The following is an 18,443-nucleotide window of genomic DNA, read 5'->3' as shown; positions in this document are numbered from 1 at the left end:
TAAACGAAATAGCTTTCAGTCATGTGTTCTTCAAACTATCCTAAACTAACCCTGTTTCAGAACGCACCGAGGGACTCCATCAGATCTAATCAGCCGGGCGTAGCCTCGCCATCATCCTCTCATCTGCAGCACACAACCCGAAATGTGACCATTTGCTCGCTGTTCATCCGCTACACTCTCTGCGTCTAGCTGTAGAGATTTCACTCGATCGATTCGCTCACTAATAGCTTCGCTCTCTCGTCGCCACACCATTGCGTGGATCCTTTGCTTTTCCCCCCGACCGGCCCCTCATAAGTGCCCCAGCGCGCACACAATTTAACCCGGAAAATCCTTCCACTTTAGAACATGCCACGATTTTCAGACGATGTTCTCCTTATTGATCTTGCGATGCGCACACTCGCGACACCCGCTCAATCTCTTTGCCTCTCTCGCGCGCTCTCTTTTATCTTAAGTTTCCGCTCTCTTTCTCTGCCATCCGCTCGGGCGCGTGAGCTTACGCAGTGAGAGACGAGCGCGCGCCGTTCCTTTTCCCCGCTGTGGGCACTTCTTAGTGGGTTGGTGGCGCGCGCTACTCGTGGGGCAAACTATTTAAACGATCGCGGCCGATCGGAATCGATCAGTCTAGCTTTTACTTATTTATGAAACAGTTTTAACTTTTCCCATCCCGATTTGTTGATTATTGTTATACGGTTGATGTTAGCGTCCACCGGATTGGTCATCCGGAAAACTTGTTAAATCATCACAACTAAGTTCTGGAAGTGGTGATATTTGGCCAGGACATTTTAGTGAATATTTTGGAAGATCGCGATGGCTTATACCGGTCTGGTGCTCGCGGTTGTGACTATCGTTCTATCGATTTTGTGTTACTTTAAAATTCTGTACGAGTGGCATCGGAAAGTGCGAGTTCAAACAGTTCGACGTTCGGTGCGGTTAACGAAGAAACAACAGCAGCCGGAAGATTCCGAGCAGCAGCAGCAGGTCGATGATACGGTTTCGATTCCCCAGGCACCTGGGCCTATGCCGTGGCCAATACTTGGCAGTCTAGCGATCTTGGGAAAGTACGAAGTGCCGTTCGAAGGATTCACGGCGCTCGCGAAAAAGTACGGCGATGTGTACAGCCTGACGCTCGGTACGAACCGGTGCTTGGTAGTGAACAACCTCGAGCTGATCCGGGAGGTACTGAATCAGAACGGACGATACTTTGGCGGAAGGCCCGACTTCTTACGGTTCCATAAGCTTTTCGGAGGAGATCGCAATAATTGTAAGTAAACAAAACTGTGTGTCTGTTCAGGGATTTCGCAACTCTCATGCTGGGTTGGTTAATCAGTATTTGCTCAGCCTGATATTGTTGCTGGATGTTTGTTTAGGATGTTCTTGGTCCAGAGAATTGGATCAATATTATTTACACACGTTACATCTTATCTTGTTGGATTTCCTTAAGCAAATATTTGTTGTTCATTCCATTGGCTAAGACACTTTCGCAAACGAAATGTACTTCGTGTTAGTAAAAAAAAAGTTTATCCGGATTTGAATGATCACTTCGACCAGCAGTGGTGTGGCACTCGCCTTAAAGCCGCCTTGCAATCACGTCGCCGTTGGCGCAGTGATTTGTTTTGCACATTTTTCATCCTCTTTAGGGGACCTCACTGGAAATCTCGCATCGTTTCGCGCTGATGATGCCACGGCCAGGTTTCACTTTCTCCCGTGGCCCAGAAACTCAGTTCGTGTGACGCCCATCGCACATAACCAACCAAGATAGTGCCGCAGTGGTTTTGCTTGCCATTTCCAACACTCTGGACTACAAAAAACTTATTTTGTATTTTTTGTTTGTTTTCGCATGTAATTCGGTATTATTTCCCGGAATGGGATTTGCATCATGCAAAAAGAATTGAATTAAAATTAACAATATGAATAGAGGAAGTTAAGGGGTCTATCCTTGTGGACGAAAGTCTGTAGTGATTTGATTTTGATTGATTCGTTTTCTGGATTATCATGTGTACGAATTGAAATTACTTGAAGGAAGTTACCCGCGTTAACGTTGTGATGGAGTCTCCATCTAATGCCTTCTCCCAATCCGATTTTTTTCCTCTTTCATTGACAAGCAAACACCAAAAATGCGTAGTTATTTGCAAATGACGCACATCTCTGGAATTTCAACGTTTAAACAGGTTTCGTGAAATATTTTGGAATTTTTTTAAATTTTCGCGCGGATTTATTACGCGCTATCTCGCTACCTATCGGAGGCCTACCTCAATATTTTCGATACAGAACAGACTGCCGACCGCGACAGGTCGCATATCTGAAACGGCTTCAGATATTTACATGCGGCAAATGTGCAATCCTTCGTTGCCCATTTTCACATAAACACAACTTTCTGGCGCTTAGACGAGAGTCTCAAGCGAGCGCCGTGATCATACTATTTACCTTCTCAGGCAGGGTTGCCAATTTTCCAGTTTAAGCTGGAATCTTCCAGAAAAAACAGATTTAGTGACTTAGTCATCAAGTCGTTCAAAAGATTCAAAACTAGTTTCACTATTTTGTTTCGGTCGGCTCTAAGTTATGTCTAACGACGGATTCCAGCAAGAGCCATCTTGTAGCGGACGAATTCAACATTTCCAATTGCTTGAGCATCAATATTTCATGAATGGAGTTCATATTAGAGATTAAACGGATATCCGCTAACTATCCGGTATCCGACCTATCCGGTCAATATTTGCTGTCCGACCGGATACCGGATATTAGAAAAAAGTCACAGGAGGGTTGTGTCCGAGACACGACCGCATAGTTGACGTTAGGCCATCTGTTGATTTTGAATATGTTTGAAGAGCTAGATCGTTAAAATCTTTGACTTGATTTTAATGTCTCTGTTAGGGAGTTCATTTCGGTAAGAACAAAAGTTCCCCCTACTTTCATGTATTTGCAATGCCAATTTCCCCCAGGCAGCTTGGTTTTGATGTCTCTGTTAGGGACCCGCCGCATGTGTCGTCAATTTCGACCAATCAGAAGTGGGTATTTCCGTTAGTATAGGGGTAGAGATTTTTCAATTGTTCGATAGTTAGTTTCATGACATATATTATTTTCTTCAATATAAAAAATTGTTATGGAGTGCCGAAATCGATTGACGCGAAAATTTCATCAATCCATCATAAAATAACTGAGCAATAATCGTTTGAAATTGGACAATTTTCACGATGTGCTCGATTTTCGATTTTCAATTTGTACCCCAATATGTTCCCGAAAGACGTAATCCTACGTCAAAAAATTCTTATTACAATAGATCAATTATAACACAATAGCATACAAACATCATTCACACGTAATTATAAATAAGGTGTGATTACTGACATATCAAAAAGACTATTAAAATTGAACTATTATCAACTCATTTATAAATGTTTTATTCAGTTTCATCGCTTTCGTTTCGATTAACAGGTGTTGAAAACGCTAATGAGCTCTCATTCTCAGAATCCTCCTGAATGGTCCTGGGTCTAAAAAGATTGCAATCAGATAATTTTGATCTTCTCTTAAGTAGTTGAAGCGATTTGCAGATGTTAAAGATTAGAATTTTTTCATACACTTACAAAAATTTCATTATTATAATATAACATCATTATCAGAAGAAAAAACAACTGTTCCAGATTCTATGTAGAAAACATGATACACTATTAAATAGGATATCTTATGTATAAAACAAGGTTTCTCGCACGTACGTATAACTCATCATCACAGGAGATCAGCTGAAAATACCTGCGTCGTCTATACATCGTTGAGTTTGCCTTCACACAAACTAGAATAATAGAATATTTTGAAGGATATTTAAGATGGATAGAATTCAATAAAATTGACTACACATTCGCAATTAAAATCATCAGTCAGATAAGTTTTACAGATCTGAACGATAACATACAAACTCTCTCAAACTATATTCGTTATATTTTCACCAAACAGACTTCTTTAGAAATAATTCATATGACAGAGAAACGTTTGCCGGGTTAGCTAGTTTATTCTAAACGAAAAAAAAAATATTCGTTCAGAATTTGTTTTTAAAAATGTGTTTATTGCTTCCTAACATTTAACGCTTTTTTTCCTACATGTCACATGCCGTTTCTCTTAATTTTGAATTTGCTAACATAAGTTCGAAGCTGGCCGGATATCCGGTATCCGGAAACCAGTATCAATTTCATCACTAGTTAATATCAGTAATTTCATTCTGGACTGTGCGAAAGATAACTATACATGTGCAGACCGCAATACGTTTTCCTAACGCGGATATATGGCGAATTAGAAGCCTTATTTTCAACGCTATTCTTATTCGCAATTAACTATGAAAAAAATTATAATTAAATTGCAATAGACTGTTGGGTGCATTCGATAGGTACAAAAATATTAAAAAGTAATAAAAATTCATATTGGTATTGGAATAATATTGTGGGACAATTGTCGCAGTTTTGCGACAATCTCCTATCAATGATTTTATAGCCATGAATCAATAAATACAAGTTTTTTCAAGTTCTGCCTGAATAAAACCGTACTTTCTACAGGTTCTAGAAAAAAAACTCCTCAAATATTGTTTCGCAGTAATGTTCGAGTGGTGAGAAACGTCATTTTCGTCTGCTCGAATGATATGATTACTTAATGGTTTATTTTGTCATTATATGTACTGCATATAAATACTGCACGATGCTTTGAAGAAAATTTCATTTATCAAGCATTGGAATCATTTTAGGTAAATCAAACCCGATTTTCGTCAAATAGAACGGTTTTACAGGATCCAGTTTTCTTTCAGTTTTTTTCAAGAGCAATCTTCCAGTTTTTTTAAAAATACTATTGGCAACCCTGTCCTCAGGTGTGTTGCTCTAACAACACGCAGTCAGAGAGCGAAATCAACAACTCTCAATTTATTTATGCGCTTGTTTTTTCTCTTTCCTTCCACTGTTGTTGCCGTGGCGTGGCTTCTTCGCGTGGTGGGACTCTGTAGAACTGAAATGCTGCGCTGGACGGCGTCAAATCCGCGATCGCGATCATATCGGAGAAAAGTGCAATTACTGCACATTGTTCCGATTTTAATTTCACGCCACGCGATAGCGCAACAGGCGGTGAGTAAAGTGTGTTCCCGGAACATGAAAAGTTACACATTTACGAAACAGAACAGAAATAAAATGAATAGTAGGCGACGAGGCGTGGTGTGTTAATGTTCTGGACTACTCGATTGTAGCAACCGTTCTCGTTTTTTTCCCTCCATTTTTTTTTTTTTTTGTTATTTGCACTCACGTTGCAATCTTTTTCGCTGATTGATTTCCGCCTCTTTCGGCACCGTTCTATGTAGTGGCCCCGAGCGATCGAGGTGGGAAACCTTTTTGTACCGTTTTGTTTATGCTGACAGGTTAGCGCAGGCAGTGTTTCGTACTTTGCGCAATTTGTTTTGTCTTCGTCAAACAGAGAAGAATTTTTCCGATCGGCGATTTCGCCACCCGTAGCGATGTACCTGTAGAATAAAAGCATTGCGGAGGCTTAAACATAGAATTTAGCGTTACATTAATTGACTAGAGTTAAATTGAACAACATCTCAAACTAGTTCCTCAGTGATCACATATGAATATTTCATGTCCGCTGCTACGATCGCTGTAATGATTAAATGATCATCCAAAACAACGTCATCGGAGAGAGAGAACATGCCTCGATGAATGAATGAAATTCAGCTTTTTCGATTTGCCTTTACCTACTCATTCTCATACAGAACGCACTAACAATTGAACTGAGACTCAAAATTTAAATGGATATGATAACCTACATTTGCCGCGTTGCTGCAACAAGTCGTTCATTTTCTTTCCTGCATAAACATTATAATTTTGTGCTGCGGGCGTCTGTTTGCCACCAACGCTTCTTCGTCTCTGCGCTTCCTTGACGGCGATGCATGATCATGCTGCTGCTGCTGAACAGGTTATATCATAAATTGGAATGCTTCTCAGGATATAAACATAGCGATAGAGGAAGGAATAGAGAAAAGCCATTGGGAACATGAAGGAATCTGCGATTGCACCGTTGGGATTCGGATGCACATGGGGCAGGAGAAGGGTTGTACTATGTATCCATACTATGCTACACTATGCTAGAAACCTACCTTCATTTCTCTCCAATGAATAGCGTGGAACAGGTTTTTCAAGTTTTACTCCTTTCTGCGACGAAGTTTTTCGAGGGGTAGACCACGATATTCCTCTTCTAGGATAGAAATCAGCTCATCGCGGTTGGCGGCTAAGAGTCGATCATCTCTCACAAGTGAGCGGATCATTTGGAACAGCTCGTCAGCTCAGTAATTTTTTTTCGGTTGTTGGTACAATTGTATCTGAAAGATATGTTTTCTTTAGAGATAGCATGCAAACTGAGACTTCCATACTTTCCGGTAAACATATATATTCACAAATGCCAAAATCCAAAATGAGAGTTTCTACCAGAAGCGGCACACTACAAATGCTGCAAATGCTGCCATCAAAAATTATTAGAAAATGAACTGGAACTGTCATATCAGAAATTATTGGATAATGGTTAAAAAATTGATAACATGTTAAATTACAATTTACCAGAATCCAAAACATACCATAGTGTATTATAACCAATCATATTATTAAAAAAAACACAGTAAAATAAATCTATGAAGGCAGTTCTTCGGGACGTGTCATATAGTGCCTTTCTAACAAATATTATGGCTGCTAGAAAATAACAAAAGGCGTTATTGATTGTTTGAATTTCAAAACAATGAAGACACTCGAGGTCCGCAGTGGAATATTTAGCATAATGATGGATTGTTTCTATTCAAATTCAAGCTATTTATCTTCACTTTCGATTTTTGTTTACAGATTATGGTTGAGGAATAGCATCTGTGAAAGGTGCTCCGATAATCTATTTCTTTTCTCCATTACTGTATGTCCAGGCTTGGATAACAGTCTTTCACAAGGAACTGATGTCGCCGGAATGCTAACTCGTAAAGCTTTGGATAGACTAGCTCCTAATTTTCCACCATAAAAGTGGATCCTCTTTCCTGGCAAGGCTTGGCTCTGCAAGATATTTATCCAGCTACCTTCTTCTTCTTCTTCCTTCCTTCTTCTTCTTTTTGGATAGCACTAACGTTTCAAGTGAAACTTTTGTGTTCTCAACGTAAGTATTACTTGCGTATTTTTTATTAGTATCACTTAGTTGAGAGCTAGCGGCTCAGTCTCTTGTTTTCATAAGCTTCCCGCATACTCATTGAACAAATGAGCCCTGGTGTTGTTTAGTTTGTTCAAATTGGTCATTCAATTTTTTCGCTTAAATCGCGCTGGGAGTGGGAGTATGTGTGCGTATGTTTGATGAGATGTGGTTACCGGGTTTGGCGCCACTTACTCGGTCTTCATTCAGTAGGTTATTTGAGAATTCGATTAATTCTGCAATGAATACTTCTGTACAGCATTTAATCGTTAGGTATACTTATTTATAGTTCTGAATTGTTTGTTGGATCTCTACCTCCTATCACTTCACCGAAAACAACGTTACGCACGAAGACTTCGTCAAACTGGCCAATGCGAGCAACACAGGCTCGTACACAACAATGCCAATTTTCCGGGATGTTTGCTCTTGCGACTTATCAATAGTCATGCTGAAGGCCGATCTCACAGGAAACGCCGTTTGAATGACTCCAGACCGACTTCACTCCCAGAGCCGAAATCAATTCGAGAAATCAATCAATCTGAATCAAACATTTGACTGATACGTCCGCATCGTAGGAGGCGGTTGCTACAAATTTTTTTACTATTAACCGAGTACAGTTGAAAAGCGTTCAAATCTCATAACCTCAAAACCGTTAGGTAATCGATGAGCCACGTGTTCTGGCTACAGCACAGGAATATCTCGATTCTGATTATCTTTTACAACGATTGTGTTGCTACCCATGAGCATGCGCTCGTGACCGTGAATCTTTCTCATAATAATTTCATTAAGCTCCATGGTACGTTTGTTCTGTACCTTCAACAGAACAACATCACCCAGTCGATCACTTGATTTTCATTGTTCATCACCATGTTCGGTGCGAGGTATATATACTTCTCTGAGCCATGATCGGAGACCGAAATTTGTAAGTGGCCTAAACCGACTTTTTCCAACCAAACTCTCGCTGACCAGCATTTGCCCGCATGTTTTTTCGCAGAGTGTAAATTTGAAACAAAGGCAACAGATAAAAAAAATCGACCGGAAGACTGGATGACGGCTTGCTCTGAGCCCTTGATAATAACAAGCAACGTAAAACTGCGTCGAGTGCGATCAATCAATTCGAGAAGGGCTCGCAAAAGCATCACTGCTTCGTCGAAAATGAGGCCGTCAAGCCCAGTGAGGCCGTGAACTCAGCGAATTCGGGAAATAATGTCGCATGTATTCCGCTTTCGTTCTGTCCAGCAATGCGTAGTCGAATTTCACGTGAATCGCGTGGGCACCTGGAGGTAGCGTAGTGTATCATTTTGTGCATCGCTCGCGCACAGCTTAAAGTATGCAGTCAATTGTGACGAGTTCTTTCGGCTATTTGCCCGTTCAAGCGTCTGTTGATCGTCTACGTCTTCAAACATGATCGTCTTCTTGCCAGGCTCGTAAATTTTCAACCCCACAATTACGTGCGACATGCCTCATAGCGGATAGCCCAACAGACGATGAGCTGCTTCGCAAGACATCATGAATCTCATCTGCCGATATTCTACGCACTTGTCAATGACTATCTCTTCCAGTCTTTCCTGAAATGGTGCCTGAATGAGTTGCTCTTTGAACTGCACGATAGCTTGGTCCGAACCCTTGTTAATGTATTTGAAAATGTAAATCATTGTGGAACGAAAAGCCTTGATCTCTGATCTATTCGGCTCATCGTATCCTTGAGTTCAGGTAGTGGATTCTTCATAAAGTGTTAAATGAAATTGTCGTATCGGATACTCATCCATTTTCAGATTCTCAGCTGTCAGCAAACATCTCATGGAGTGGAGTAATTTAAAAATGACGTCCACTTTGAAAGTGGGTGTTTCTTTGAATGGGTGACCTAGAAATTTGTGACTTCAAATCTTGCGGTTCGATGATTTCGTCAGGCTTTTCGAATTGTTGTCCAAGCCTCATTGTATGCGCTTTTATTTATAGTGATAACACGCCTTGAATGTATTCTGGACACACGTTTTGGAAAGAGACTCATTCTGCTCTGGAGAGATATCAACAGTTGCCCCAAAACTTATGTTCCAGAAAAGCCAAAATAGAAACTATTGGTTTTATGTTTAGTAAAACATGCTCAAGCCTTTCAGAGGACGAGTTTCAACGAGTTGGAACATCCTGCTTAAGCTTCAGTGCTGCTTTGTTCGACATTTTCTGTAAAACTTTTTCCGAATATTTTACTTTTTTAATCATCACCTTGATGGATTTCGCTACGGCAGTCTGAACAACTTAATTTAACGAATGAGCGTAGCGGTTGAGGTGTCGAACACTCCGTAACAATTGCGGTTATTTTGAAGTCATAATAAAATGGTTTCAAAACATACTTTATCAACAAAGCAATATTTTCGACTGTATAACATATCTCCACGAATTCGAAGCATTCGTCTGCTGCTCTTGCTTCGTTATCACCACAGGATGGAGTAATGATTTTCATCACCGTACTTCGCTCGAAAGATACGAAGGGATGCTTTCCTTTTGAGTGTCGTTTCATATTACGGTTCGACGTCGAAACCAAAAAGTGGCAATAGCGAAATTTGGCTTCGTGAAGTAATACCACACATTACCCTCTCCACTCTTCCTCTGTTTTACGTGGCGCCGAAACCTAGAAGAAATACCAAAGGTCAATAAAAAATATTGATTTCAAAGGAAATGTATTCTCACATTCTTTTTCAGAAGAGATTGATACATATGATCAGTGTCTCAGAATATCAACAAATATTCACGAGTAACGAATATGATTTTATTTCAGAGTAAATGACTTTTTTCAGCTTGAAACACACAACCGTCATTATATTGATGACAATAACAAACGAGTTTATCTTGTTCATATTGCTGATGCATGAACAAATTTGCTATAATGAATGAATGCGGCATTGATATTCATCACATTCGAAACGATATTCGTTCTGGCATTGATTTTGAGTCAAAATTCAAAACTAAAAAAAATTAGTCAGGCTGACCATTTGGAGAACAAAAACGAGTTCGATGAAACGAACTCTGCAGGAAATCGCGTAGTATTTTGTTTGGCGAAACGGTAACATCGGCAGAGATAAAAACCAACCGCACACAGCTGCCTCAGGTTAAAAGTAAACAACAGCTAATATTCATTTGGCTAACATGAAATTCAATTCTGGCATCTTGAATAATCAAGATGAAAGTGACACTGGGTGGATAAATAAACTTCAAAACATATTGAAGAACAAAAGTTCATTTGCTCATATTCACTGGTTGTCTGGATCTGTCATTTTGATTTTCGTTTGGAATATATAGGTTTTCGATGCAACCTAGCCCGAAAATCTATACATTTGAGCTTAGCGAAGATTCCAGCCAATCCGCGATGACAGTGTACAGTGATATCTGGTGGCGATATCCGCGATGAAGACAGTTTTTGCGATGTCGACATTGTGTGATTTTAACCACAAAGACACCAGCCATTTTGGACATGCTATATAAATATTTCGGTTCTCAGAACACGACTCACCTTCACCGCAGTCCGGATACGAAAGAGGCCGAGAACTTGTGCTGCGTGATTGGGTTGAATAATGCAGGGCTGGAACAATCCTCAAAAACGGGCGAAATATAGGTGACAGGGCTGCGTCGCATAGACACGGTATGTATAAAGGGTAGGCTATGAATTTCAGACGAAATACTTTAGATGTAAAGTATTTCGTTTATTTACATTCACCAACCACACAGACATCTAGATACGACATTAGTTTTTACGAGGCAAACTATTCTCTATCAGATTAACCAGCCCGATGGCAGTTTTAAATTGGAAATTTATACTAGGTATTATTTAATAACTTGAAGCACGTTGTCCTGCCCCTCACTACTTCCAAACTACTACCCCGCCTACTTCCAAAAAATTTAAACATTATAATATAAAATTATTTTCATACACAATTTTGGTATATATTTTTTTCACTACCTGCAAAAAAAGTTGTTTTTCATTCTACTTTTTTATTTTAAAACTGCGTCCATTCCGCCTTAAAATCCGTTATTATCTTTCACGCTTCACAAACTCGTAAAATGAAGCTCAATGTCGTCAACGCAAATGAATGGAAGACAAACGAAAAAAAATTGACGTCATCACACGAAGTGTGATGTAGGCGCTTTGTTCATTCGAATTCCACAACTCTCTACAGCTATAGAGCTCTGCTCTTCAACTTTCCAGCTCCGTAGTGAGCTGAAGAGCTGCGTTTTTTTCATTGCGAGTCGATCGAATCCACTCACTATGATTCGGATGAACATCTAATGAGGGAATGGCACATCTTTATTCTAGGATAGTGTACCGATGTTCTAAATCATTTGCTTCATACAATTCGACATCCTGACCTATTAAGCCAGCCTTGAAGAAATTGCCAGCCTGGCTGAATGTAGGAACCAACATGTGATTGTCATTCTTGTCTATGGTTTATTTACAATATCCTAAAACCAGTTGGCATAGCTGTCTTCCGATCAACACACTTCCTGATTCTTGTCGATGACTCGTTACCCAAATACCCGGAATTCGTAAACCCTGAAGGTCGGCGCATATTATACAATAATCCACGTCCCCTCAGCATTCCTTCCACCTGGATCCTTCCGGCATCACATACTCATACATACGAGAAAAAAAAACAACAAAAAAGTCAACAAGCGATCAATAGCCACCGAAGGAATCTGCATATGACCGATTAATGATTCATCGCGTGCCAGTAGAGAAGTTTGCAAGAGGAGAGCAAGAAAAAAAAACAACAGACGTGGATCCCACAATATAAATAAACAAAACAACCGGTTATCGCACTCTTGACTGCTCTCCCCCGCGCGCATTACATAAAACTGTCAACCTTCGGCGAGGTCTCGTGCGACACACTCGTTTGTTTGTTGCTGCACGGGCGAAAGAGTCGTCGTCGCAGCCACCGGTTGTGCGAACTTCCGCAATCTTGGCGGCAGCAAACGGCAACGGACAACGGATGACGACAGACAGCTATTCGCGTGCATATGCGTGTGCTGCTGCTAAGCCTACTTGATCGAGAGCTGCTGGTTGAGTCTACTACTGCTATCTAGACCTCGATCGATTCGACTCGACTTCTGCTCTGCACTGGGGCTGGGGCCGGGGCTGCTAATCGGCGACGGCCAAGGATTCACACCGCCGCGAACTTGACCCTCAAATGCGGTAAATATACGAAAAATTTGTATTTCTTGTTTTTGCGGAATATCTCATTTGAATATTGAATGGGATCTGCGTGTCTGTTTTGTATGATTTCGGAATTAAAGTCATCGATTGTGGAGTTCACACACTCCTAGCGATGTCTGGTAATCGTTCGATTAATCGCATACTTTTGCAAAAATCGGTTATCAATCGAACTGTGCAACCGATAATTGAAGCAAACGAATAATTCACGTCGATTGATCGACCCAAATTTGTCATCTCCGTTTCCATCCTGACCGTCATTGCTATCTATTTCATTCGCCAATACCATCCTGACAATTCCTTGATCAGATAATCTTTTGTTGAAGATTCTTCGCTTTTCGAATTCATCATTGAGATCATATGAGAATCACTATTCGGTAGCCCGACTAATCTTGCTAGTGGTACCTCATCTTCGTTCACGAGATGGTCGTCATCGATCATTCCATTCACTTTCTAGGATCGCTTTATACAATTTTCACCGACTGCCTCAATTTTATGTCTTCCCTGCTGAAAGAGTTTCTCCACAAACTTCCACTTTTTTAATAGCGAATCTGTTTGAAATTTAAAACACCATGTGTCGTTCAACTTGAACAATTTGGGAATGTTAAAATCAACCGCAAATGTTCTAGCCTGCATAATGAGCATTTGTGTCGAAACTCTGTTTACAAGTTCCCGTTGTTTCATAGACTATAATTGTAGAACCAATTCCAGATGTTTATGTTTGCCTACAAATATTGCACAGTTTATAAATGTACATTTGAAAAACTTTGGGCTATTTAAATGTACCTGATGCAACACATATCAACGTCTCCCTTCCTTTCGGAATCCGCCACGTCGATGCTTCAATGATTGCATCTTTTCGGTTCATTATCTTTGCAACAGCCGTTCTATGAATATTGAAGCTGCGAAACACTGTAATATGGATGAAACATTCAAGTCATGAACATAGGAACAAAATAATCGCAACAGTTGCCAAGTCGGACCCGACTGTGGGCAGCTGAGATATAAAAAAAAAAACAGAATTTGTATTCTGAATACTACGTCAACACCACTTCTCGCTTGGTGGTCATCGAAGCAACATCGTTGTCGGTGAGCGTCGAGCGGAATTGGACTGCCTTTCTAAAGACAGGTAAAGGAGGAGTATGGGACAGAGTCTCTTTCCACATGGGCTCTTCTCAGGGCTAAAGGCGAATGAACTGAAGGAGTTTTGAATGGAATGGAATGGAATAACACGTGGGCACTCGTGTTAAATTGACACTAACCGTCATTAATGCCACGGGTTATATCTGTGATACAACCGCAAGATTGACGTAGGACTACCGTTGGCTTAGAATTTGCTTGAAGTTGCATCTGAATTAATTCTCAACGGATATCTTAAAAAAAATAGTCCAATCAAGCATAGAGCTTCTTTCGTGCATGTTCTGTGGATGCTCGTAATCCATCTCGAATTATACTTATATTGTGATTTAAATAGCTTGCTTCCAAAGCAATTTTTGAGCCATTGAAACAAGTTTTTGTATCAATAAGTAACAAACATTTCGAATGAAGTGAGTTTCATACCATTTGGTTCAATTGGAAAAAAGTATTGACGCTGAAGATCTTGTTTCTCCAATGTAACGTTCTCGTTTTCGAAACTTTGAACTTGCATTCCAGTATAGAAAAGAAAGACAATTATCGATGCAGCAGACCATAATGTGAGCGGTAAGGGACTGGCATTACCGTCACATGATGATTGTTGCGTGGATGTAGTAGCTAGAATCCCACCCACAAAGATGATCAGTTGAGGGCCCTGAGTTATGAGCTCATGTTCGTTCGCTTAGTAGCGGACACGCAACCAATTATAATTTTGTTATAATTCATCTTGTGTTAATGAAAATTTATTTATTTTTTCTAATATCCGGTATCCGGCCGGATAGCAAATATTGGCCGCATAGGCCGGATATCGGATAGCAACCGGATATCCGTTACATCCTTAGATAATACCTCTTTGACGGCTGATCGGAGTGGTATCATAATCACTTCATTCGAAACACAAAATGTCCAAGGGTTATTTGGTTATTAATTATTGATCCGAAAACTTGTATCGATAGCTAAACAAATGCTTCGAAAACAGGCTATTGAAATCATACAAATTTGTATACATATAAGCTGGCACCCGCTTGGAATTCCATTTAGTTGGGAAGTGACAGGAGAATAGTCTCGCTCACTCGCCTAAACACTATGGTCTTCTCTCCCAATCCCATTTTTTCTGCCGCTGGACTGAAAGGAGATTTAAGCGAAAAACGAATTATCAGTGATAATTCGATACAGATTGCATACAAAAAAAAAAGCCAATGGCACGGCTATGGATTTGATAGCGGAGAGAGTGAAATGTTTGAATAGGTGTAGAGAATGTTTCACCATATAAAGCAACCACATTGTTTGATCAAAGCAGCGCATCTAATACGAGGGTCGTTCAAAAAATAAGTTTCAGTACCTCAGAAATCGCGGAAAAATAAAGTTAGGACAAAAAACGAGGCGATTTTCGTAATCTACGTTTTATTTTCTATTTTTCTAGATAATCGCCGTAACGTTCGAGGCATTTTTCATAGCGTGGCACGAGCTTTTCTATTCCGAGCGCGAAGTGCGTAGCGTCCAACTTTTTGAAGTACGATGTAACTGCGTCACGAATTTCTTCAGTATTATCGAATCGTTGACCGCCGAACGCCTGTTTCATCACCGTACTATTGTGAAGTCTCGGACCGATCAAGAACCGCGATTAAGAACAAAAGGCCAGGTTTATTGACGAAAGGAGTGTTCCTCATCCACGATAATGCGCGGTCCCATTCTGCTCGCGTAACTCAAGAGCAATTGAAAAAATTCAAATGGACTGTGTTCGAGCATCCTACTTACTCCACAGATCTCGCCCCTAGCGACTATCACTTATTCCCGGTGATGAAACAGGCGTTCGGCGGTCAACGAATCGATAATACTGAAGAAATTCGTGACGCAGTTACATCGTACTTAAAAAATTTGGATGCTACGCACTTCGCGCTCGGAATAGAAAAACTCGTGCCACGCTATGAAAAATGCCTCGAACGTTACGGCGATCGAATAACAAACAGCTGAAAAATATTCAATTAGTTGATGAACGATTAATTTAAAATAATTGGACATCACTACACAAACCCGCAAAGTTCTTCGCGGTTGGTGTCGTGGAGAAGGACACCATTTCGTAATAGCATGTCTGGCTACGATTGAGCCACATTGTGCTCTGCTTTTGCTGCAGACTATGTAGAATGTCCATTTAGCGTATAACCATTGACTAATGGCACTCGCACTCATGGAATGTACACACGCAATGGTGCAAGACTGAATGAGGATATTTGATGGGGGGTTGGCAAAGAAACGAAGTACGGAAAAAGTTTAAGTAATATTGCCCTTGAGACGCCGTTGTGCTTGCACAGAATATTCAATATTTGTTTATGATTGAGGGTCCCCGGCGCGCGCGAGATGTGATTGCGAATCATTTCCAATCGAATCGACCCAACGAGAGAGCGTGAGAGTCTGCTTCCTTGTATCCTGACCAACTAAATGAACAGTACTGATTTCGATTTGTTTTCTTCATTCCATTCCAGCGCTTGCGCTATGCGATTGGTCCACCTTACAGCAGAAGCGTCGCAATCTTGCCCGCAAGCATTGCTCACCGAGTGACGCCTCAAGTTACTACCAGAAGATGAGCGACGTTGGCGTCATGGAGATGCTCCAGTTCATGGACCAGCTAGATGCGATGGTGATTCCCGGGCAGGATTTCAAGGCGAAACCTTTTATCATGCAAGCTTGCGCTAACATGTTCAGCCAATACATGTGCTCGGTGCGATTCAACTATGATGACACTAGCTTCCAACAGATGGTGCGCCATTTCGACGAGATTTTCTGGGAAATCAATCAAGGCTACGCCGTTGACTTCATGCCGTGGTTGGCACCGTTCTATCACAAACACATGAACAAACTTAGCCGTTGGTCGGCGGAAATCCGTAACTTTATCCTGGAACGAATCATATATGAACGGGAGCAGAACTTCGGAGAGGATGAACCCGAACGAGACTTCACCGATGCCTTATTGAAGAGCCTCCGAGAGGATCCTACCGTTAGTCGCGACACCATCATGTATATGTTGGAGGATTTCCTTGGCGGTCATTCAGCCATTGGAAATTTGGTAATGCTTGCCCTGGGCTACATCGCAAAATATCCAGAAATTGGTTCCCGAATCCAACAGGAAATCGATCACGTTACCGAGGGAAACAAACGTAATGTTACGCTCTATGACACTGAAGCCATGCCTTACACGGTCGCCACCATCTTCGAAGTGCTGCGATACTCGTCATCACCCATCGTGCCCCATGTAGCCACGGAAGACACTTGCATCGCGGGCTACGGCGTCACCAAAGGCACTATCGTCTTCATCAACAATTACGACTTAAACACTAGTGAAAAATATTGGACCGAACCAAAGCGCTTCAATCCAGAGCGATTCCTCGAGAGTGCCACCTTGGCTCAGATCCGAACCGATCTGGAGCTAGATTCCCCCACAGCGAAGCAAGATCTTAACACTATCATCAAACACAACAACATCAACGCCCTAAACGAAAACCAGAAGCAGATACTGCGGGTAAAGAAAAACATCCCTCACTTCCTGCCCTTCAGCATCGGAAAGCGGACCTGCATCGGCCAGAACCTGGTGCGAGGCTTCAGCTTCATCATGTTGGCGAACATTCTGCAGAAGTACAACGTCCACACGAACCGACCCGAGGCGATCAAAATGTATCCTGCCTGTGTGGCTGTTCCACCGGATACCTACCCACTTGCGTTCACGCAACGATCCATGTGAGACAAGTCTGAGGCTGTCGTTGTAAATAGCTACCATCTTCTTCATCACCGGTGTGGGCTTGATTCTAGCAGGCCGAACATGGTTTCATTCAAATACAAAATATAGATTAAGGCTTCCTTTCGCGAGAGCAAGCAAGTTATCATTAGCTTTTTTTTTCCTAAGTATATATTAGATAAATTCCTGAACGATGATACCGCGTAGCACAGGATGATTGAGAGAAATTCGTTTTTATAAAACATAATAACTTTAGGATAGCAGTAGCAAGTGAAGCGAGAAGAAACTAGTTTAGCGTTCAAATGAAAGCGAAAGCAATATCGAGCAATATAGAGGAGAGAGCGAGTGACATTTTTGAGCACAGCTAATCTCCTTATAGGGGGAGTCCTTACTTTCGTAGCAGCATTCTGTATTTGCATTTATGTAGTAATTGTTACAGTGAGAATCGAGGGCGGGAAGAAGTTCAATCGAGAGCAGACGTATAATTTTTTATAGAGCTAAGACTGAATATATACACACACACGCACTCTACCGAAATGATACTCGTTTTATGCTTGATACCCTGCCCGCCTGGAGTGCGTGTTGGTTATGCGATTAGAGTATTTAATGTTAGTCCATATCGCATTCCCATTAAAAAAAAGTTTAGAAAATGCTTATTTTTCATGACATTTTTTTTTGTTTTTTTGTGTAAATTAGGCAAGAACTCTGTTTTATTGTATTATTCTGTTTACCCAGCGAACTGCCGATAAATAGTTTCAAGACATTAGTTGTATAATAGAAAAATTTTGAACACTATCTGGTGATGCAACAACAATAAAACTGACATGAATGTAAATGATGCTACTTACTCTGAAGCGAATAGAGCCAGTCGACAGTCTTCACAACATAGCCTGATTCACAATATTCCTCCAGTTCACTCGGTTCGTGGTTACTTCTCTCCAATTCCACGGATACCCCGCGTTCATCAGGTCTTCCTCCACTTGGTCTAATTACCTTGATTACTGCGTTTCCCGTCGTCTCTTACCCACGGATTCCCAATGAACACCATTTTTGTAGGTTAGTTGTCCGACATTCTTGCAACATGTAGTACCCAACGTATCCCCAGTATCCTGAGTTCACCGGTGACTGGCGTGACGAGTAGTTATGAAGATCATAATAGGCAGTCGTACTATTGATAATGCGTCTCTGGATTTC

At 41.0% G+C, this 18,443-nt stretch overlaps 1 protein-coding gene across 1 annotated transcript; it reads left to right on the top strand.

Annotated features, from left to right (window-relative positions):
• Positions 1–607: 607 nt before the first annotated feature.
• Positions 608–18,066, top strand: LOC129764456 (cytochrome P450 307a1-like). Its single transcript, XM_055763538.1, has 2 exons — positions 608–1,261; positions 16,003–18,066. Exons 1-2 carry the CDS (start codon positions 808–810, stop codon positions 17,253–17,255), a joined length of 1,707 nt encoding a protein of 568 aa, XP_055619513.1. The 5' UTR covers positions 608–807; the 3' UTR covers positions 17,256–18,066.
• The last annotated feature ends 377 nt before the right edge of the window (positions 18,067–18,443 follow it).

This window comes from Toxorhynchites rutilus, chromosome 1, assembly GCF_029784135.1.
Source record: "Toxorhynchites rutilus septentrionalis strain SRP chromosome 1, ASM2978413v1, whole genome shotgun sequence".
Classification (NCBI taxonomy): domain Eukaryota; kingdom Metazoa; phylum Arthropoda; class Insecta; order Diptera; family Culicidae; genus Toxorhynchites; species Toxorhynchites rutilus.
Note: the sequence above shows the minus strand (reverse complement) of the source record. Positions and strands in the feature narration are given on the sequence as shown.